Source organism: Oryzias latipes, chromosome 8, assembly GCF_053564925.1.
Source record: "Oryzias latipes strain Hd-rR chromosome 8, Olatipes_Hd-rR_3.1".
Classification (NCBI taxonomy): domain Eukaryota; kingdom Metazoa; phylum Chordata; class Actinopteri; order Beloniformes; family Adrianichthyidae; genus Oryzias; species Oryzias latipes.
This window is the reverse complement of record NC_136244.1, coordinates 24,138,631-24,162,585: the sequence shown is the minus strand read 5'-3', so window position 1 is coordinate 24,162,585 and position 23,955 is coordinate 24,138,631. Positions and strand designations below refer to the sequence as shown.

Genomic DNA, 23,955 nt, shown 5'->3' with positions numbered 1-23,955 from the left:
GGGGGTCATTCACTATACCTGAAATATATCCTCTCCAGCTACTAGGGGCGTGGGAGTTTTAGTGAGCTTTTGAGTTTGCTCAAACATGCAGTGAGAAATTACGAGAAAAGCAGTCTGGTTCTTGCAGTCCAGCACCACTGCGGGATGCAATTAATTGGACTAATTTAAAGTGTCTCCTTTAAGCTCCTACAGAATGGTTTAGATATTAAAAGTTGTTCCCTTAACTGTAACTAATATTTCCCAGTGTGATGATGATTACCTAGTATGGCCACAACAACATCGTCCCTCAGGATCTCTATGGAGCCCCTGGAAATGAAGTAGAGAGCCGTGAGAATGTCCCCGCTGTGGACAAGCGTGTCTCCAGGAGGGGCGTGGGTTGTCCTGAATCGCATGGCCAGGGCTCGAAGGCAGCCTTTATTGGCGCCGTGAAAAGCGCTGCAGTTGTGCAGCAAGCTGCGGTTCAAGTGAAGGCAGATGTCGGCTTGGAGACACTCCGGGAAACCCTTTAAAACCTGCAGAATAAAAGAAGTTCAGAAACGAATTAAAGATATGTTTCACTTTAAATTCAAATCTAAGACTTTACTCAAAGGATCAGATACATTCATGCCAAGCAATTTTTGTCCCCTGCATTTGTTTAAACACAAGCACAAATGTTATTTAGGTAAAACTTTGATCTGAAGAGTGGAAAATAAATCAAGTAGTGGGTCAATGTGAAATAATAGGAAAGATAATTTCTTGTAATTATTAAAAGCACAGATATTAAAAGCATTTCTAAAGTATTTGTGAAGGATATGCACAGAAGCCTTAAAGACAGGGGTGGGAAAACTACGTCCCGTGGGCTGGATCCGGCCCGCCTCCATGTTTGGTCCGGCCCACTGGACAATATCATAGACTCATGTTTTATATTTTCATCTGGCCACACGATCAAGACCTGCATAGAACGTGACATTTTATTCCCCCCTTCTGCAGTCTGTGCTCCGACCTGAAACCCTCTATAATCCCTGCCAAACAGAACAGAAGACAGTCTTCTCTTTCTATGTCGCAGTTCATCTTTCCCGGTTTAGCTAATTCTTTTAGAGCCATTATTCTGCTTTTTTTTTAGACTGCACGCTCTGTTCTGTGTCCTGATTGGCTGGAGACCATGTTGATCAATCTCCTCTGTGCCTTTTCTCCTGTACAGAAACGCAGAGCTCTTCAGAGCTACAGAAATCTGTGATCGCGATCAGATCTTTGTTTTCATTCTAAGATCCTGGACCTAATTTCTATGAAGGTTTGAGAATTTAAACAGGAGAAAAGGGTGAAAATGTTCATGTCTGTCTGAGAAAAGTGTAGAAAGTGGGCAGTGAGGAGTTTTACTGCCATAAACGTCTGTAATCAGACTCCGTGGATTTCACCGATCACGGTTATTTTTAGAACGTAACTCCTGCAATAAATGAGGGAACTCTGTACTGGTGAAAAGGAAACACATATATATGCGTAGCTGCAGCAGAAGTCATAGAAATATGCTTTTTTTTTCAGTATTACTGGATGAGAAACAGACGTGCAGGACACAGCTGCTCAGTTTTAGCACAAACTGTGAGACGTTTGAGGAGCTGCAGCGGGAAAATGACTTGGAGAGGATCCACTATTTATTGTTTTTTCTTTTTAATGTATCATTATATTTTTTCCTGACTTTTTGTCTTTGAAAATCACAGTTATTTGGTCATTTTTTTATTTCATAAATAGTGTTATGTATTTTATTAAAAGGATCATGAATTAATAAAATTTTATTATAGGGCTTTACAATAAAAGAAAGATAAAAGAAGTTTAAAGAAAAAGACTTATTGTGGCCCTTACAAGAAAAAGTTTGGGGACCCGTTCTAGCATCCATGTGGTGTTGGAAGATTTGTTGTTTTTCATTCTTCCTATCATTCAAACACCACATGAACGCAGCATTTCTCTAAGTTCCACACGAGGTACATCAAGCCGTTGGTGCAATTGGCTCTTAAATTAGAACAAAAGTTTTAACCTAAAAACTCTTAAATGCTCTGTTTGAAAATATAATTGTCAATCCAAATGTTTTCATCCAGATTCCATGTTATTTCTTTCTCACTCCACGCATCTGCTCCTGGTCCGGCCCTTCTATCCAATTTTAGAACCCTATGTGGCCCGCCAGTCAAAATAATTGCCCACCCCTGCTTTAACCCTTTGTTGCGCATCAAAGGGTTAAGATATAGATCAAAGCTTATTAATGGGCTTTGAAAAAAACTAAAAATTAAATAGGGAACCCTTATAGAAAAAGCCTGTATATTTTTATGCTTGTATGTTAAGTTAGTGGACAGTTATAAAATGTTAGATATCAGATAGTTGTATAAATGACTATTTTACTCACTATAATTAAGAGAAGTAAAAAAGAAATAAAATTTGCATTTTTTTCTCTTTGAACTCTTAAATTTTAACATTAGTGTATCATACTTTAGACACCTTTAAGCACAAACATTTTAATGCAGAGGTTTTAACCAAATACAGCAATCTACAGGAGCAGTGCGGCATTTTAATGGTGCATTTAAAGACCCACTCCGATGAAAATGTTTTTTTTTTCTTGTCGCATATTTTTTAATGATTAGAGGACATATATAATGAAAAATTAAGTTTAAAACTCCATTTCTGAGTATTTCTTAACTTTTTTTTTTTTTTTTGTTAAACAGGACCAGACGAAAAAAGACCGTTTCAAACAGAGCTTATTTGGGATGTAGAAAATACAGCAAGCTTCCTGTTATGAGCTCTTGGCAACGGGGAGGGCGGCGAGCTTGCTCCGCAGAAACAATGTCCAAGAAAACGACTTTTCTTAAAAAATAAAAACGGCATAATCATAGTAAAAACACCACCGGAAATGCTGGGAAAATAGATCAAAATATGATACAAGTCGGACCTCAAGGGCAAAAAGAATGGTACATGGTATATCCATTTAAGAAATTTCAGAGTGCTTGTCTTACGGCGTTCATGTCAATGCCGTTGGTGTATGACCAGGCGTGTTGAAAATACTCCTCTAGCCTTTGTCTCAGGCCTCCCGGGATCTGGTGGAAGCGGATGAACTCTTTTATCCGCAGCATCTGCGTGTGGTAGCGGGCCGTGCCCGAGTACAGTCTCTGGATAATGGCGGACACGTTCCCAAAGATGCTGGCATACATCAGAGCTGTGTGGCACACAAGACAGCAAGGTTTAACGTGCAGTTATCCGCTGATGTGATGTGACCACCCTGCTGTGGATTTGTTTGGGACATGACGTGCTTGTCCGATGAAATGAAAAAACTTATCTTAGAGGAATCTATCCCCAAACAGTCTTTACCCAATCTACTCACATCCAATGAGCATGACACAGATGGAGAAGATCTTCTCTGGGTTGGTGTTTGGTGAAACGTTGCCAAAACCCACACTGGTCAGGCTGCTGAAGGTGAAGTACAAAGCTGTAACATACTTGTCCTCGATGGAGGGCCCAGAGCTTGTGTCACTGTCATTGTACTCTTTACCAATCTGGTCGGCCAGGTTATCCAACCAACCAATCTTCATACCGCCCACACGGGCGGAGCCAGTGCGCTCCATGTTACCGATGGCATACCAGATACAGGCAAGCCAATGGGCAATGAGGGCAAACGTGCACATGAGGAGGAAAAGGACGGCAGCTCCGTACTCCGAGTAACGGTCCAGCTTCCTGGCCACTCGCACCAACCTGAGCAGTCGGGCTGTCTTCAGTAATCCAATGAGAGTGGTTTGAGTCTGAGGTTCTGCCTGCTGACGGAGAACAGAGCGTGAGCATCACAGGAATAAATCCATAACCGTCCAAAAACATCTGGAAAGAGGAGTAATGAAAGGTAACTGGAGGTACACAGCAAACTATTTGATCCTTGCAAACACTAAAGACCTTGATGGTCCATTCAAAAACCGTTTTTTACTTTCTCTGTGCTCTATACCTTGCAAAGCTTTTCTCAAAATCTGCACAGATTTTTTTTTTCTCATTAAAGCTTTCTCATTGAAAGGATCTAGAAAAAGGTAAATTATTATTAAAATGAGTCAAAATCTTTTTGCTCCATATTTTTGATGCTTGAAAAACTTAATTAAAGATTCAAAATATCTCAAATTGCACTTTGAGGAGGTTATTTTAAAGTTCGATAAAGGTAGACTGACTTTCTTTGTCCTTATTTTGGAAACAAAAATGTTCTAACAATAAGTGGTCGTTTTAGATTTCATGAGGATTCATTGAGATGAGCCAACTTGTAAGATTTTCTTTTTTTTTTAAAATTGTGTTCAAAAATAAGTCATTACCACCTATTACACTAGTTTTTGTCACTTTTATTAAAATTAACAACAATTAGGTTCATAAAATTCTTATACAAACTTAAAACTAGTAAAAAAAAAAAAGTACTTAACATTTTTAAGCAATTGGGTAACAATTAGCTTTTTTAGTTCTTTTTTCCTTTTTAAATGCTTGTTTCTAGATTTGCTATAAGATTTTTTTAAGTAAAAATGACTTGTTTTTACCTAAGAAATTTATCTGCAAGGACAGATACATTTGTACTCATTTCTAGTGATTTCCTTCTTACTATTAGTGGTATTTTCCTATTTTTAGACTACTTCTTTTAGCAGTGAATGAAAAACTGGCAACTATGCAGACCCTTTATGCCAATTTTGCTCTAAAGAGGCACATTTCCTCATTCAGGGACTCCTGAAGGTTCAAAAGAGGACTGCTGAGGGAACACAGGTTATTATCTGGCAGCCAGCATCGAAAGACTTTGAGTTATTCAGCCGCACGAAATAATCATTAGCAAAAATCCGTGTCTGGTTGTGTGTGTGTACAGCCTTCAACGAACAACAAAAACAACACAGTTAATCAGTTCCTGTTCAATAGTTTTCTTTTGTTGTCCATTACTCAGCGTTGCGCTCAAAGGGAACTTTAGATTTATGGCAAGTACAAAACCCTAAAAATGTGTGAGTTAGTTTCCACAGTTAAAGTTAAATAAATAAAAATACACCCATAATAAAGAGGTTCCATCATCTTTTCTTCTCTAAACAAGCAGGGCAGTAATGAAAGCAATGTTTGCCTTTTTTTATGCCTTCATCACCTGTGATCCGGAGCGGAAAAGGAGGAGATCAAAGGGGATGGCGGCGACAATGTCAATTAGGAACCAGCCCTTGAAGTAGTGCTGAGCGATGCGGCCCGGGTGGCTGACAACTTCATCGTTGTGGTTCACGTAGGTGGTCCTGAAGTTGATGAGGATGTCCACGATGAACATGATGTCCACCACCAGGTCCACCACGTTGAGCGGGTTGCAGGTGTAGCCGCAAGACCGCCTCTGTTCTTCCTCTGCCTCATTCAGGAGAAATGCAGCCGAATATGGCGTGAAGATGGCAGTGTAAATGACCAGCAGGAGAATGACCCAGTCCCACACAGCTTTGAAGGGGCTGTAGTGGAGGATGGTCCATTTGTGGATACGTGGGGCTTGGAGTTTGTATTCTGGTAGCACATCAGCACCAAGAGACAGCACCTGAGGATGGGAGGGAAAAGACTAAAGATGACAGACATTCTTTGGTGTCCAGTCATTTCTGGAGGAACTTAAATGGTAAACGGCGTTAACTCATTTAGCTCTTTATAATAATAATAATAATGGATTGGATTTCTCTGCGCTTTTCAAGTCACTCAAAGCGCTTAGAATGTGTCCATGATTCATTCACTCCTCATTCATACTTGGTGATGGTAAGCTACTGTTGTAACCACAGCTGCCCTGGGGCAGACTGGCAGGCCCAAAGCGCTTTACAGCCAAACACACAAATTCACACACTAATGGCGGCTTCGCATCCAAACACCGACACCAACCTTTAACCACCAGCAACAACGAGGGATTCAGTGTCTTGCCCAAGGACACTTCGACATACGGGAATGCACTGCGGGAACTAAAACTGTGATTTTCCGATCAGAGGTCGACCGCTCTACCTCTGCACCACGGCCGCCCCATTAAGCCCAGCAAAGTTTTAGAAAAATCAACATCACTTAAGAAAGAAGAAAGTTGGATTTCAGAATAAAATACTAGACACTAACTGAAAATAGTAGCATCAATGATGAGCTTTTAATTTGAAATTATTTTTACAAATTTTGGTCACACATATTCTTACTTTTCCAAAGGTTAGTGTGAGCACAGCACATGTTTGAAATACAGTAAGTAGGTTTTTCAGCAGAAAACTGGTGCGATTTTAATATTTTTTTTTTTATAAATACTACAAAAAATGTACAACTGATGTAGCAGCTAAATGATCTTAGTTTATAAAGTGACAATAGTTTTCAGTTTTGAATCTTTAAATATTTTGACTTCATTTGTTACCTGTTTTTTCAATTTTACTTCCTGATTTATTTACGTCCTTAAACACTAGTATGTCTTATCAAAGATTCTTCATACATTTTTTTTTTGCTGTAACTTGCTTTTTTATTTCCCCCTAGCTTATCTTTATCTCATTTATGACAGACAGTTAGGTCCTCTCCAGTGTGAAGATTTCATCCTAAAGGAGGTTTGCAGCTTCTCTTCTTTGCATTTCACTCTGTTTGAACAGGTCTTAAAGGCATCCTCTCAGATCAAGCATGTCCAAAGTCAGGCTGCATTCAAATTTCCACCGACCAGCAGGCTCCCGTCATAAACTCAAGAATATGCAGCACCTAACACTTTCCTGATTTCTTGATTGTGATTGGCTAAACTCGGTTATGCTAAATTCTCTTTAGAGCTCATTTCTAAAATGTAAATAATAGAAAAGGGAAGTAGACAGCATGTCATCAAGTGAAATACAAAACAATTGTGCTTTTGGTTTGTACTTTTTGAATAAGGTAACCTTTTTTATTTCTTGTGCACATGTTTAAATCTGGAAGTTTACAGCGAGCATGTAATAGTAATTTATAACATTTCATGAGATTTGACTAAAGTTTTTATTTTTCAGACAGACTTCTTTGTATTTTTCAAATCCCAAATTCACATTAATTCTGGGGAATTCTATGTGAAGAAAAAGAAAATGCCCAATTGCAATACATTTCTCATGAAAATGTTCATTTGAATGCAAGCTGATTGGTTAACCCTCACACATTTTCACCTAACCACATCTGGCCCTCTTTGCAAAAAAGTCTGGATACCCCTGTCTTAGTTTTTTGCTTGTAATTTGACCTGAGGAGACTGGAAAACAACTAAAACTGCCCTTTTTTGACAGCACAGTGCCACAAGTGTCTTCTCCAAAAGCTTTGAAACGTTCACATTTCCCCACAACAAAGTGTCACCGCACAATAACAGCAGTTGAAGTGCCACCTCTAAGTGTGAAAAACAAGCGTGGAAACTGCTGTGTTAAAAATTCAGCCCACAGATCCTCTCAGAGCATTGTCTCCCACCTCTGAGTGGCTTGTGAAGGGCTGTGAACAAAGACCAAAACACCCGCTGAAGGGGGAAATGATTGATGGGAAGATCCTACTGACCGGTACGGCGATGAGAGCATCCACGTCCAGGTTCTCGTCCTGGTGTGGAGCAGAGCACAGAGCTCTCCACAGGCTTTCCAGCGGCCGCCTCCTCTCCTGCATCCTCTGACACTAACCCCACCATCCAGCACTGACAAGCTAGTGCTACTATCCCCAACCAAACACACCGTCGCTTCACCTACCACTGTGCACCATGTGACCCCTTTTTATGGTCGAGCCATGTGACTCCAACTGCCAGCGCTTCTGGTCAATCGTGACCTAGAGTTAGTGGTATCATTAAGCGGGTTTTGTGCTGTCTGTCCTGTTCTTCATGCAATATTTAGCATAAACATGTTTTACACTGTTTTGCACTGTTCCAATGCAGTGTTTAAACTAAAAAATCAGATGTGACTGCAGTAGTTCTACAAAACAAAGCAAAAGCATTTAATCTCTTTGTTCCTCTAGTTCTTGAAAGAAATGAAGAAAGACTGAAAAAAAAGGTTTTAAGGTCTCTGTACTGAAGGTACTAAACTTACACTTGGCCATATTGGGAAGGAGCAAATCGCCAAGGAAAATAACTTTAGACCCATAAAAGGAGTAAGCATGGAGCTTTTTGCAATTCCACTTTTTCATGCTCCATAAATCTTTTTATAGATGAGATATGAAAACCCGGAGAATTCAGCGAGTTCCTCTGAAGCTCAGAGAGCCTCGTCCTCCCTGCAGCGGCAGATGGGAAAACATGATGCTCTGATGACAATGTAAACACAAAGTAAAGGTTCGCTCATCCGTGAACTTTAACTTATCGATTTTGTCGACTTTATTTCATTATGATCCCCAGAGAACAAGTACTGCCAATAAATGACACACAGCAGCTTTGTACTGATCTGACCCACAGATTACAGGTTTCTGTTTATTCATTTAGAAATAACTATAATGGGAAATAGGTGAGAATTTTAACACATATAAGACAGAGAACACACAGGCACCAGTGAAGACGAAAACAGCAAAAAATGTTTTTTTTTTCAAAGTAAGTTTATATTTATGTCAAACTCCAGGTTTATCTATTTAAATATCAATATTTTTAACTGATTTTTAATGTTTCATCCTTTTTTCAAGCCATATAAACTTGATTATGATGAATTAGTACATGGATACAGGCATTTTTGGTCTAAAAGTTTGATTTCTTTTGTCTTAATCTGTTTTTAATTAACCCTTCAATGTAGTATTATGTCGAAATGATGTTTAATTCTTTGTAAATAAGATTTTGAATGACGCCATTTTCCTGAGGGAGGTGTTTTTTGCTCTTCTTGCTGAAGCACCAAGCAGACATGGAAGCAACCAAATCAGTGCATGAAGCTTATAAAAAACAGGAGCTTTTAGGAAAAACTACAGGAAGTCCAAAAAGCAATAAAGTACTCACAGGCTGAAGTTTCTGCTGAATGCTCATGATGACTTCCACCACAGGGTGCAGAAGCCTTTAAGTTACTGAAAGAACGTGAAGGACTTTTCAACTTATGACTTTACAGCTGGATCTGTCTTGTTCTTCCTGCCTCCTCATAGCCCCGCCCTCCTCTGCTTATTTATTTATTTTTTTGTTTGGAAAATGCATTAATATTAGCATCTAAAATGAAGTCAAATTCTTTAAAAATAAACCTCTAATTGAGACTCAGAAGTTAAAACGTAACCGAAGAGGAACTCCAAAATTGTCCAAAAGCTCATGCATCTGTGTGCTATGTCTAAATAACACAGATATAGGAAGAATATTACTACATATGTCCATTCAACTGAAAACATTGTCAGTAAACAAAATTTTCACTTTTTTTATCCTCTTCTTTATTTCTTTGCTTGAAAATGGTCATTTTGACATATGCCACATATACTATGATGTTGGATTTATGAACACTGAAGTTTGAAAGGAACTAGCTGTGAGGAAAGCCATCAAAAATGTTTTTTAATAACGATTATTTAAAAGAAAAGAAAAAACAATTTGCTCCTTTTCAATCTTGTGCCCAATGTATTTAGAGTATTTTTGGAATTTGTGTGCAAGATATTTTGAATGCGGTTCCCTCATGAAAGGTTTAAAAATACAATTCTATTCTGTAGAGATAATTGATATAATTCCACTGATATTTTTCGCTGGATGAACATCACTTAATGTCAGATCAACCTAAATTTAGATACAGTTTTTTTATATCATGCAGACAAAACAGTGACACACTAAATGTTGCAGGGTGCTTGGTGACAAAGAACAGAGCATCAGATTACTTAGTTTTTAATCTTATAGTGGTAAATCAGATTTTTTAAGCCCTTATATGGAAAATCCCCCCCTATATATAAATGCAAAGTGAGAAGGAAAAATCCCAACTCTGCTTAAAATATAACTAATAATTATGATACAATCAATTAGAATGTCTTTAATTAGTCATATTAATATTTTGTTCTTGTATAACAATTCTATTTATGTGTTATTTTTTAATTTATTTGTTATTTTGTTAATTATCCCTGTGTAATACCCTTAAAACAGGGGCCACCACAAATAATTATTCAAATAAAATTCATATTTTCCACACAAAAAAAGAAATCTGGTTAAAATTGCCTTTTTATTCTTAACATTATTTTTAATCTAATTTGATCTAGATTAGTCAATACACTCGAAAAACTGTTATGTCTGAATCTGTCAGCCCAAAATACAGTTTGAAAAATGTCTATTTTTCTATTTCGTTTTGTACAATAAATAAAAATGCAAAGAGATCAAGTTTTAATCAAATCAAATTAAGTTTTTTTGAATTGCTCCAATTGCAGACATGGTTAAAAAAACATGTTCCTGCAGCAATGACCAGAAACTCCAGCTGGTTCGGGAGTATTGATTAAAAGACTTCGGAGCAGAAAAGACCGAAAGTGGCTCCAACATGGAGACGGGTTTGAAGGGAGCGCGCTGGCGTTTGGTACTCATGGCAGCTGCCCTCCATTTCCATTAGCTGCAGAGGCCAAGGTCATTAGCAGCATCAGGCCGCTCGATAGCCTCGCAGCGGCCGCTACTTTCTCACGCTTTCATAACGGCATCGCAGCAGGACACAACCCTGCACACCCTCACACACGACCTGCAGACTGATGTAACGCAATGGTGACACATTTATCTGCATCTGAAAATGTGTAACAACTTTAAATCATGTTAAAAAAAACTATTTTTATCTTGTGAGGTTTTTTTTCTTTAAGACACACTGATGAAAATTGTTTTAAAAATATTTTTGTGGCATTTTTCTGGTGATGGGGGACATATGTAAAGAAAATTAACCTTAAAATTGCATTTCTGAGTATTTCTTTATTCAAATCATTGCCAATCAGGAGCAGATAAAAAAGGTAGTTTGAAAAAGATTGTATCTGTTACATAAAATATTACGCTAGGCGGGCCACTAGTCACAAGGAGGACGGAGTCGCTCTTTGCCAATGGTCTCACCCACAACTCAGAGGTGAATTTCTAATGAAATACTACTGCTTTGCAGAAACTATGTCCTAGAAAACAACACAGACTTTGGCTAAAAACAGCATTATCATAATTAAAAGACAACAGGGGACACTTTCAAAAGATGATCGGAGTTAAAAGTCTGATACGATATTCTGATGAATACAACTACTTCTTCTTCCGTTTGTTCCCTTTCGGGGCCACAGGGCTGCCAGAGCCTATTTTTACTTATTCTGATGAATAAAATACTATAATTCACTATCGGGTGGAGAAAAAGATGATTACTGAGTGCACTGTTGTGAAACGGTGACAATACTACTTTAAGAATATTTCTCCTTTAAAAATGAAAGTCCATCCATCTCCAGAACCTGCAGTATTGCTTTTGGGATCATGGGGTTACCGGAGCCTACCCAGCTACTGTTGGGTAACACTCTGAACAGGTCTGTTGTGGGGTCACACACTTACATGCACACCTAGGGACAATTTAGAGATACCAATGAACCTATGACGCATGTTTTGGGCTGTGGGAAGAAGCTGGAGAGCGGAAACCCATGCATGTACAAGGACATCATGGAAACTCCACACAGAAAGAACCCAGCCGGGATTCAAACCAGAGCCTTCTCACTCTGAGGTGAGAGCGCTGACCACTGCACCGCCATGCAGCTGAAAATATAGCACAAAACACAAACAGGAGACAATAAAAAGTGTATTTCTTCAGAAAACATTTTCATGCTTTGCACCACCAGAGCTACAACACTGACCACAATGATCTAAAAACATCTGACAGCTGAACAAACCACAAAAAGCTGCCGCGGTTTTTGAGAGCAAATGCTGATAAGCTGAACCAGAAAGCTAAAACAAAAACGGTGCCAACTTCCTCATTTCTATCTCTGTTGAAGAGCTCACAGACCCAGTTAGGTGCACGTGGCTTCAGGAGGTAGATGACAAAAAGTGTTTTGTAGAACCTTGAATTATAAATCTGACTGCTGACAGTTTTCAAAATTCTTTATAACTCTCATAATAAATATTGCATTTCAAGCTCTCATGGAGAAGCTGGTGGAGTTTTTCATGCTCATCTAAAAAAGGCCCAACTTCCCTCAGCTGTTTGAAAATATTCACAAATTATTTCATTTGAAGCTACATTTATATAAAAGAGTTATTAGTCAATCTATTTATGAGTTGACAAATAAAAGGTACAATAATTTCCTTTTTGAAAGTAAAAAACAAAGTTTGCCTGACACCCAAATGACTTTCTGATGTCAGCAGAGCGGAAAAATGAAACGCAGAAGACCTTCGTTTGTCCGGTTAGATTTTCCAGGTTCGCACACATCGCGCGCTGACTCACATCCCCTGCTGCTGTGGTGAAGTGACATCTCACTTCTATCACATCTCCAATTAGTGACAAAGCCTGCATACAGGAATGTGCATTGTCTGAGGCTACTCAAAGCCAAAACACTTTTCAAAAATTGATGACAAGAGTCCAGAACTGCTGGTAAATTATATGGAGAGCCAACTTCCCTAAATGTATAAGTTAAATATGTTGCAGTTTGGATTTAATGGCATCAACCCAAGTATTTTGCTCTCATGGTCCAAAATTAAACGGAGGGATTTTTATTACTGTAGATAAATCTTTTATTTTAATTTATTTATCCAAAACTTTACCTTAGTTTTTATTTTGTGTTCTGTTGTGATTATTTCTGTTCAGATTTCCTGAATTTTTCCCACATTTCATTCCTAGTTTTCATTTTTTATTTGCCATAACATTTTCTTAAAATATATAAAGAATCTTTAAAGACCCACTTTGACAAAAAAACAAGAAGAATTTTTTTTTCATGTGTCACAATATAAACAACATTAAGCTCAAAATTGCATTCTGAGTATTTTCGTTTCTAATAGTTGTGAATTAGGCGCAGATCCACGTAAGTCTTTGTTTTCCTCTTTCGAGCTGGCATCTTGCTCCAATATTACTAAATTTGTTGCACTGGTAATGTTAGGTTGCAGGTGTGAGGGGCTGAAAGCTAGCGGAAGAGCATGTAAACTGATGGATGATGGGAAGTAGTGGCAGGCTCACTCGCCCCAACAGCCTGGCCCACAACTCAGAGTTGAAATTCTGATAAACTCCTGTTGCTCTGCAGAAACCAGAAAACGACACAGGCTTCTACATTTTGGCAGACGGCATTATTATAATTAAAAGACCCACTGGGAACGCTTTGAAAAGGAATCAAAAGATGACCAGAGTGGGTGTTTATATCTTTTAACCCCTTTGATTGTAATTCCCATTCTGGACATCGTTACTAGCATCTTCAGCTCCCAGCTCCTTCATTTGACTATTTATAACAATATTAAAAACAACTCACACCACCATGCAATCAACTGAAAGTGCTCAACAAGCAAGAAAATTAAGAAATCTCCAAATATGTTACGCACAGATATTTAAAAATAAGTGGAACAAAATCACCTTTTCTCTGAATATTATCATCAAGACTCTTCTTTCCGGGTATTTTTTCCCACTGTGCATTTATATAGAAGTGTCAAAGCAAGTGTGCACACACCGCACTGTCATGACAGGTGGCCGCTGAAGTTGTTATGCTGCGACCGTCGCAGGAGTCGCCCCCCAGGTGAGATTATCCTTTCACACTTTCAGCCTGTTATTGCCGACTTCTAAGCCTCTCAATGATGAGATGCACACGCCATTTATAGGCGTTTGTCTGATGTAGACATGGTAAGAAGGGGAGGGTGTGATTATCAAGACTATGTTTTTAATGAAGTCAGATGAAAGGAGACATTATCAAACAAGCTTTGAATAGGAAATGTATAGGATTTGCTTTAAACGCCATCTTGGGAAGAACCTTCCAAAATACCTTCAAAGGCGGCAGAGAGCCTCTCACCTGGGTTACCTGAGTGACCTTCTCCGTGACGTTCTGGGTTCGGTCCTTCACCTTGCTGGGTGCGATGATTTCAATCTCGGTGGGGGAGGGGGGTCTCATGCCGTCGGAGCCGAACGTGAGCGTGACCTGAGGGATGCGGCCAACGGTTCGGAGTCTCATCAGGTCGGAGTCGGAGGTGGAGTTTGGAGCGCTGGACCTCAGATCTGTGGCGGCAACATTCGCAGTCACTTTAACTGATCCAGTCTGACTGTGGTTTTCAAAATAAAGGTAAAATTGCTAAATATTATTACATAGACTCATGATTTAAGTGTAAATAAATGTACTTTTAATAGATTTCCTGGAAGAAAATATGAAGTTTAACTTTTTAGCACAAGGACAGATTTTATGAATTAACTGGAATAAACTTCTGATGGCTTCACATGTTCAGAAGCGCTCTGACATGTGACATATTAGAGTTTGTAAAAGACTCACGCCAATGAAAATCCCATCTTTAGTGTCTTTAACATGTTTTTGTGGCATTTTTCTCATTTTGTAGGACATAAATAAAGAAAATTAAGTTCAAAACTGCTCCGCTCATTCTGATAAATCCACTTGTAGATTGCCTAATGCATGTACGTCTTTGTTCTCCTTGTCTAAGCCAGGTGTCTCACAACTCTTTGCTTGCCTTTTTTTCCTTTCTTTTTTTTTTTTTTGCATCAGTAATTCTGGGTTGGATGTTAGAGGGTCTTTAAGCTAGTGGGAGCATGTAAACAGATATCTCTCAGCAATGGGAAGTGAGAAGTGGGTCAAAAGTCCTACCCACAACTCAGAGGTGAATTTCCAATGAACTCTTGCTGTTCTGCAGAAACTATGTCCTAAAAAACCCCCACAGGTTTTTACATTCTTGGCTAAAAACTGCATAATCACAATCAAGAGACCCACGGAAACGCTGTTAATATAGATGAGAAGATAATCGGAGTGGGAGACACTCACTGCTGTTGTTTCGGGTGTCTCCTTGTCGGCCGTTCCAATCGGTCCTCATCCCATCGATGTCATCCAGCGACGAGGCTCGTCTGAGGCTGCGGACGCTGTCCCTGGAGCAGCTTCGAGTTAAAGTCCCCCTGTTGAAGGCGGTGCTGGGGTCCAGGAAGTCCGTCAGCAGTGAGCGGCGTTTAGTGCCCGAATGGGCTGCTGGAGACGGAGGATCCAGGTCCTGCTCTATCAGAGCCTCTGTCTCAGACTGCATGCAGCTCTCTTTAGACGGGATCCTGAACTCTTTCAGCGGAACTTCCTCACTGTTTGGCTTGGAAACAGAATTAGAGAAGTCACTGACTGCACTGAAAACCATCAAGTTGAGCACCATCCATTCTTGAGTCGGATCTTCTACAATCGGAAAAATAAAGTAGAAATTAATGTGAACTACAGTCCAGCATGTACATAACATCAACTCCAGATTGTGAATATGCTTAAGTGATTACAGCTCCACAGTCAGGTGCAGGTAATTCCAATCATCTCACATGTAGATTAAAACCACACCTGGAATATTTTTATTTCATGAGGATTTGGATTTTTGCTGAGACCACATCAGAAAATTATTCAAATTCAACGTTATATTCAAAGCATTTTTCCTCTGCAGAGAATCACATAGTACTTTACATAAAATAAATAGTAAAAATATTATTCATAATGCAAGCCCCCTAATGGCTGAAATAAATTAAATATAAGGACACGTAAAAACTACTTAAAAGCGAAGCTAAAAAGACGAGTTTAAGTTTTTTTTTAACATCCTCAGGCCCACAGCGCTGGAATGACGCTTGGAGCACCTGAGGAGTTCATGGAGGGGGATAAAGTAAAAGCAACTCTAATTATAATAAAGATCCGATTCCATTAGGACATGTATAAACTAATAAAACAATCTAAAAATCGGTCTTAAAGCTGACGGGGGAACCAGTGCAAAGATTTCCAATCTGGGGCAGTGATTCTGCAGATTTGACCCACTGCCACACAGTTCTACAGACAACAGAAGAAGGTTAATGTTCACAATCTCTGGATTTGTGCAAATGTGTCACATTTCACCTGCAGGTAATCCACGACCACGCCTTCAAACTGATCTTTGGAAAGGGAAGGCCGTTGCATTGAGCGCAGGACCGGCAGTTTCGTCTTCAGTCTGCGGTTTTGACCTAAAGGTAAAAGAATTGTTCACCTCAGACGCACTACAACTTTTCATTTACCAATTTCACACATGAGGTTTAGTGATTGAAATATTTATTTTAGTGCATCAGAGCTTTGTTCCCAGGCTGTTTTCTTCTAGACCAACTCCCATAAAAATGATGTGTTAGGCGTTTTTAACATGTTCTTGTGGCAATTTTCTGGTGGTGGGGGAAGAATTAAGCTTGAAAGTACACTTCTGAGTATTTCCATGCTCAAATCATTGTGAATCAGGAGCAGACGAAAAAAATGCTGTTTGGAAAATAGCTTATTTGTGACGTAGAAAATAGGTTGGGCGGGCCACAAGCTTACTGCTCCGACCTTTCGTCAACGGGGAGGGGAAGGGGGGCGGGATTGCTCCGCTCCAACAGTCCCGCCCACAACTCAGATGCAAATGTAATCTAACTCCTGCTGCTCTGTAGAAACTATGTCCTAGAAAATGACAATTCTTTTAAATTTTGGCCAAAACAAAAATCACAATTAAAAGATCACTGGGAAAAGATGATGGGAGTGGGTCAATAACAGCATGCAGCAAAAAGTCTAGCACTTAGAGCAGGGGCCCTGCAACCTTTAACACCAAAAGAGCCATTTGGTTCCGTTTCTTACAGACCAAAAACCAGCGAAAGCTGCAAAGTCTATAGAAAAATACATCAAGCTTTTGCAGCCTTAATTTATAAAATTTCGCTTTTAAATATTTACAATAAATAGTTAAACCAGTGTTACATTTTTCAATATTTAACAATTTCTTCTTCGTCTACTTTAGACAGGAGCACATGCAAGCTCCTTTCAAAATAAAATACACCCTGTGTCAAATAAGATCCTCCTACTGCAGCAGATTGACCAGAAATAAGAAGTTTAACATGACGTTTTCTATCTTTATTACTTTGGAACAACTTCATACTTTTAAAAATAAACTTAGCATTGTAGTCGAATCAAATGTTTTTGTAATCCATTCATGGTAATGCAGTTCTGTGCTTTATAATTCTGTCCCTCTGAGGAGCAATCAGACACTGTTGTGCACCAGACAGTATTAAAATGTGCTTCATTGTAATAATAAACCCCTCTGACAAAAGATGAAACCTTTTACCATAAGTTTGTTCAGTAAAAATCTAATTTTAACTGCCAAAACCTAAATAAACCAGAACTACAAACTAATTATTTATTCAAATTGTTGTTTTTTTCACAGCCAAAGAGCCTCAATGGAGGAATCAAATGCCGCTCTAGCCTCAGGTTGCAGACCCCTGACTTAGACTAAATAATTACAAAACTTTTATGAGATCTTCAGAAACTTTACAGTAAAGCCATCCTTGAGTAACTCTCTGTCTGAGGCCAGACTTCTTGAGGGACGGATCAATGAGCTCCTGAAAGTCCAGGATGAACATGACGACCAGGCCTTCCTCGTTTTTAACCGGAACGATGTCCACCCGGCAAGGTATGCATGTTCCTGTAGAGAGGGAGACAGAATTTTAGGGAAGTGATGCAGAGGCCGACAGAAAACATCTCCATCGTGTACAGTAGACCTCCAACCTAAAATCAGTGAGGTCTAAAAATAAAGTGTGTGAGAGGCAGATCAGGCGAGCATGTCAGGGTCCACGCATGTTCCTGCCTTTAGAGGCGTTCACTGATGTCTGAAAGGTTATAAAAAAAAGACAGACAGAAAAATTGGTCTGGAAAGCTGAATCACGCCACATTCACTGCATTGCACTTTTCCGTGCTCACTCAGCATGACGGCGCAGTCAGAAGCAGGAGGCTAAACAAACAGATGCAAAGTGGATTTGAGCTGATTACGTCGCCATGACAACAACAAAGCAGACTCCATGTCTCATGTCTGACATCTGCTTCTTATTAAATATAAAAGGATGTTTTTGAATTCCCAGAGGAGATCTGTTTAGGTTGTTTTACACGTCTTTGTTTATTCTTTTCATTTTTTTTTAATTAAATGAGTTTTCCAAAAACAAACAAAAAAAAAGATTGTTTTCACTTCGGAGGCTAATATTGAGGCTATAATTTCTCAGTGATGGTAATGTTCAGGATTACTGATATGCAATTTTCTCTACATTTGTGCTTTTCACTCATTTTTTTTCTTCATTTTTATTTTAGCACAAGGGTTAAGGAAGCTGAGAGTCAGAAAAAGGGTTTTAAAGACCAACTCTCATCGTTTGATCTATTTTCTGTGCTTCCAGGGATTTTTTTTTTTTTAAATAAGTACTGGTGCCAAAATCAAAATCCTGTGTCATTTTCTAGGACACGGTTTCTGCAGAACGACAGGAGCAAGCCCTCGCCCCCTTCCCATCACCCATAACTAAGAGCTCTCTGTTTCAAGCTCTCCTGCTACCTTACAGCCCCTCACAACTCAACTCTTGAGTCACCAGTACAACAAAATTGGTGAGCAAAATTGGACTTATCCAGCCGCACAGCTTTGAGCCAGATGCCAGCTCAGGCGAGGAAAACTAAGACATACATGGATCTAGTCATCTCTCTAAGTATATGAGGAGATCAGGGAGCTTGTGGCCCTTCCATTGTGGTTTGTTTACGTACCAAATAAGCTCATTTTCAAACAGCTATTTTCCGTCTGCTGCTGATTCATAATAATATGATTAAAGAAATTCTCAGAAATGTAATTTTAATGTCCTTCATCGAAAAATGCCATAAGAACAAAACACCAAAAACACGATTTTCATCAGAGTTGGTCTTTAAGTAAAAACCCATCTGCGTCATTCTGGTGAAGATTTTAGGGATCAGAACCATTTTGCACTTTTTGGTGGATTTTTTTTGCCACGTTTGCTCAGGATGAATTCAGAAATTGTAAGTCATGTGACAACACACACAATGTGAATGGAAGCACAAACTTCTACGACACAAAAATGGAGATCTAATAAAATAAAACCCACAGGACCTTCTGATGCCCGGACCCTCCTCAGACTAGCATTTTCTCCAACCCTGTGAGTCTTACCTTCCTTGGAGTAGCAGAGGATCTCCACCTTGCGTTCCTCAGAACCCAGCAGGGCCTGTGCCAGCTGGGTCACCGCGCTCTTCATGGTGCCGGGACCGACCAAGAACTGGCAGCTGCAGGGCTGCTGCATGATTTCAGCCCTGGTGAAGCCAAACATCTGGCAGAAGCCTTCATTGCAGTAGATGATGCCGCAGTCCTTCATCTGCGCGTTGGCAATCAGAAACTTTCGACCTGCGAGATGCAAGATCATCAAATCAGCGTGAAACTCTAAAAGAAACACAGAGGATAATGTTGGAAAACAGAAATCTGCAGTACTGACGGTTCAACTTCTTAATTTCAATTCTGTTTTTCGCCTTATTGCATTAAGAGTATCAGACAATCCCTGCAATTAATAATGAACGTCTCGTCTTTGCTTGACAATAATCTGAAGTGGAACTAATGAAGTCCAGTTTTGCATGGAGCTTATCAGCACAGCTGCTCCCAAAGGGACTGAAGAGCAGGTGGTCCCTTTAGTCCTACAGAATCACACCTGCTCACAGGTGACAAGTGGGAATTTGCAGCTCATTATGTCAACAAAGACTCGTCTGAATCATTTAATTAGTGGGTTTTCAGCACAAATTCAGACGACTTTTTCTCAAAACATGAAAACTTCACATTTTGACTTTCATTGTAAACCTTTTCAAATCAGAAAAAAACATTTTTTTTAATTTGAGAAAAACAAATAAAACACTTTTCATGCTTTGATCAGCTCAAAGCTCTTTAAAATGATAAAGAAGGTCCAGGCCTTGTGGAGTCAATCCATATACCCAACAAGAAAATGCATTTACTTGAATTTATGATTAAAAAATACTTTAAAAAAAAACAAACAAATAAAATGTGACACAAAATACTTGAGACAGAAATGTGAACAATATTTGCTAAATCTTTTTTTAGGTAACTTTTAAAAACTACTTGTCGGAATGATTCAGAAAGTAACAATGTGTTTTGAAAATATATTAAATATTGCAAAAAGATTGCAATATGGAAAAAAGTAGCCTTAGTTCCCTTATTATTGTGAGACCAACATTGACATTTACAGGATCTGAATAAATTATCAAAGCAACTTTTCAAAATGACTTTCCACTAATGTTATCTGATCCATTCCAAATAACCTAGACAAATCACCAACACAGATAATCGTTAATCATTTTTTCAGAAATTGATTAATTGATTTGGTTCATTACTATCATAGATAATGCAAGAATTGAAAGAAATATTAAAATACATTGCTTAAAAAAAAGAATCAAAATACAATTTGGTTCATTAAAGACAGTGGTTACTTACTAAAGTCAAGAAGAGCTTAGTTTATTGCTTGAAAAGGGGTGGAGGAAGCAAACTTATAGTTTTGCATAGTTTTCATCAGCAGGTTCTAATCAGATCAAGTGCAGTAACAAAATCGAGTTGTTGATGATAGATTATCTTCGGAAAACATTTTTTTGAAGGATTTCAGTAAACAGTAACATGACACAAACGTCATGTAACAGATATGTAATACTCATTGATTGTAATCAGATTACAATTTCATATTAATCCATCCTTACGCATTACAGATCATGTTTTCAAATTAACAAAATAGAGGTTTTTGAGTATCCTCAAAGAATTATGTATTTGTAGTATTTTCTATTGTAAGACAACAATGAAAAAACATTTGATTTAAATAAAAAAGGTTAAACAAAAAAACTTTTTTTCGCCTAATTGTATGGGTTTTAAATGTAACATTTCTTGCTAAATAAGCTGATACCTTTCAGATGTGACGTTATAGCTTTATTTATTTATTTTTTTGGCATGTCACCTGCATGGTTGGGTACAAACTGTGCCCAATGCACTGGTGTATATTCTTCCCAGGCAGTGACCTGCCCTGGGGGGTCAAAAAGCACCATTGATTATTTCTCCCCCTTTGGGACACTGAACAGTGTCAGGTACAACAATAACGGTTTTTCCTGCCCCGTCAGACTCTTGATACGTCGGTCAAAAAAAAAAATCTCTCGAGCATCTTCATTGCATCACAGGAACTCCCGTGATGCTGTACGAAAGGGAGTCGGGCTGTTTGAAAGCTGCTAATGGAGGAGTTCAGCGAGCTGAATGAGGAGGACCTATATAACCTCCATAACTACCCCCTTCATGAGGCTGTGGTGCAACTGGGTTACACAGCTGTTTACTGCCCTTGCTGACGAGGAGAAGGGTTTTTCTATGCGTCTTTCTTTTTAAAGCTCTAATGGAAAGCACACGCTGTCCAGAGTCACCCTCTGAGCACGTGCACTCACCTGGATGTGCATGTGCGTGCACACACCTTCAGGGACAATGTGGAAACCCTTTTACAACAAAATACCTCTGTAGTCAAAATCAAAGTCAGGAATCGGTCCATGTTTGGACACAAACTATACAGGACGGTAAAGTTATGTTTAGCCTCGTGTATACAGCCAAGTTTGACCGGTGACGGTGATAACGTGGAGTCTGTCCTGACACAACCATTTCTGTCAATTAGGGACAAGACAGGAGTTACATGACCATGTCAGTTATTTCCTCATTCCTGTACAATGACACATTTCAAACACCATGTGATCCAAACCAACTGACAAGGAGAGTTTCTATTAAGCAGATTCTTGCTGAAGAGGCCAAAAATTGTTTGTGTTCTGATCTTTTTGAGAATTCGAACTAAAAATGTACTGTGGGATTTTAAAAAAAACAGTGGAAAATGCAGAAAGGACAGCTAAAGAAGAGTTTGCTGTTGAAAGCAGAAGAGAAAGTAAGACAAAGTCCTGCATGCAACATCTGGGTTTGCCTTGCTGTTGCATGAGAGTTTCCTCTTTTCTGTTATCTCCATCTGCGGTGAGTGAGAACATGTGAGCTCATGGAACTAAATGCAGCACACACACACACGAAAAAACAAGATGCAGGTGCAGTGAACCAAAAACTCAAGCATCACCAACGTTAAGTCGCATTTTAGGCAAAGAGAATAACAAAAAAGAAGGATAAGGGTCTAAAACAAAGCATTCATTTTTAAATTTCTAAAGACAATAGATATAAAATAAAACTGCATTCATTACTTTTTATAGATGTCCAACTGGCCTTTTATATAATAACAGTTTTTTTATGTTGGATTGGTGAATTTGAGCAACAAACTGATTTAGAGCATTTCCCACACATGACTGTGCAGATATAAGATCTAATTCCACTCACTTTGTTCGTCGAATTTCCTGATGATTGTGTCCAAATAGGTGTTCTGGAGCGCCACATGACCGCGTCTCACAGGCATTCCGAACCCGACACATGGACTTCCCGAGTTGGAAAGAAGTCAAAACAAAGACACGAATGTTGTGACGGCCTCCAAAATAAAGGCAGCTTTGCTCCGCTGTCGACGCGCGCCTGGACGAATGATGGAGAGCAGGAGGACTGGTTGCCCGGGCGATGGCAGATGCAGGATGTTGCACACGGATTATTATGTGAGGAGAGGAAAAGTAGACAGGCACAGTTTGAGCCCCATTAGGCGACAAAATTGGGGTGGGGGACACACGCAAAAGGAGTCGCAGAGTGACCGACAACCTGTTGTTGGAGAAAGTTGAGAGGAAGAGCTGGAGCGCACAGGAAAAATCCGTCTGGTTGTTATTTCTCCGTCAAGTTTGGATCCTGAACGAGCAGGATGGCAGAGAAGAAGCCAAATTCTTAGATCCACCTCCCCGCTGTCGCTGGTTAAGAGCTCAGAGCGTCAAGCTGGCAGACCAAACCAAAGGGGGCGTTTTGGTCCTTCAAAATAAAAGCCACCCATCCACTTTGCGCTTTTATTATGACGCCCTGATTAAAAACCCACCGCCATAACAATTGTGTTTTTTTGAGTGTGTGGAGATTTTAACGTGTGTTTGCGTGCACTTTTTTGGATGATGCTAGCAGGAGCGTGTATAAATGCAAGGATGATGGGAGGTGAGGGCAGGCTTACTCCACAACAACAGTTCTACCAACAACTCAGAGGTGAATTTCTAAAAATAAATAAAAAAATCCTGCCACTCTGCAGAAAATATGTCCTAAAAAATGTCACAGATTTTAATATTTTTGGCTGAAACTGCATCATTATAATTAAAAGACCACTTGGAACACTTTGAAAATACACCAAAAGATGATCGGAGTGGAACTTTAAAAATTAATGTCCTGCATTATTTTCTTCATCAGCTTGTTTTTATGAGGAGACATCATATCATATGAATCAAAAACTGTCAGTCCTTTCAAAATAATCTCAACACATTTATTTTAACTTTCTGTCACTTCTATTTTATTGTGTATTATTGTATCGGATTGAGGAATTGTGGTTCTGTTTTTAAGGTGTCTATTTAATGTCAGCTTTTTCATAAGCTACCTTGAAAGGAATTGTCCTTCGGGGATAAATAAAGTTGTATGAATTTGAATTTGAATAACTTTAACTGCATGAAAATCATTTACATAAAAAAAACTAAAAGATTTTCCTTTATTTTAACAGTCAGGCTTGCAAAATTGTTAAATGTTGACATCTATACTTAGGGCTTTTGGCTTCACTTTCTTCCAAAACAAAATTAAAAGTATAAATCTGATCCTAAAACGGGACGTTTATTTTTTCCTTGAGTGTTCTGACTCTGACAGAGAGCAGACCCTCATCAGTTCATTCTTCACATCACATCACATGTCTCCATGCTCAAAATAACATCACCTCTTCTGTCTGTGACTCCAATCCCACCTCTAAAGCTCCATAATAATCCATAGATAGGATAAAAATGAAAGGGGAGAGCACAATTTCCACAAATGCATATTGACATTTAATCCAAATAATGTCAATAATCTAATATTAATGCTAAAAAACAAGGAAGTCATAGCCTTAGTGTTGCAGACAGAGCTGTGATTTTCCAAACTGAGGTGAGCTGCTGTTTTTAGCAGCACAGGGATGACTTGGATACACACATGAAGAGAAACTGTCAAAGCAGAGAAAAGCACAAACCGAACAC

General features: G+C 39.0%; 1 protein-coding gene across 4 annotated transcripts in view; it reads right to left on the bottom strand.

Annotated features, from left to right (window-relative positions):
• Positions 1–22,745, bottom strand: part of kcnh6a (potassium voltage-gated channel, subfamily H (eag-related), member 6a) — a 29,165-nt gene extending 6,420 nt beyond the window's left edge. For 2 of the 4 annotated variants that reach the window (XM_078951833.1, XM_078951834.1), the window contains exons 1-11: positions 22,532–22,745; positions 22,169–22,381; positions 18,950–19,180; positions 17,291–17,440; positions 15,865–15,968; positions 14,782–15,091; positions 13,810–14,012; positions 5,099–5,521; positions 3,341–3,767; positions 2,976–3,175; positions 260–512 (exon numbers count right to left, since the gene is read on the bottom strand). In XM_078951833.1, coding sequence (XP_078807959.1) covers positions 260–512; positions 2,976–3,175; positions 3,341–3,767; positions 5,099–5,521; positions 13,810–14,012; positions 14,782–15,091; positions 15,865–15,968; positions 17,291–17,440; positions 18,950–19,180; positions 22,169–22,244 — 2,377 coding nt within the window. In that variant the 5' untranslated portion in view covers positions 22,245–22,381; positions 22,532–22,745. Of the gene's footprint in view, positions 1–259; positions 513–2,975; positions 3,176–3,340; positions 3,768–5,098; positions 5,522–13,809; positions 14,013–14,781; positions 15,092–15,864; positions 15,969–17,290; positions 17,441–18,949; positions 19,181–22,168 lie in introns of all 4 variants that reach the window. The other 2 variants (XM_011477833.4, XM_011477836.4) reach the window with 1 other exon arrangement.
• Between the last annotated feature and the right edge of the window lie 1,210 nt (positions 22,746–23,955).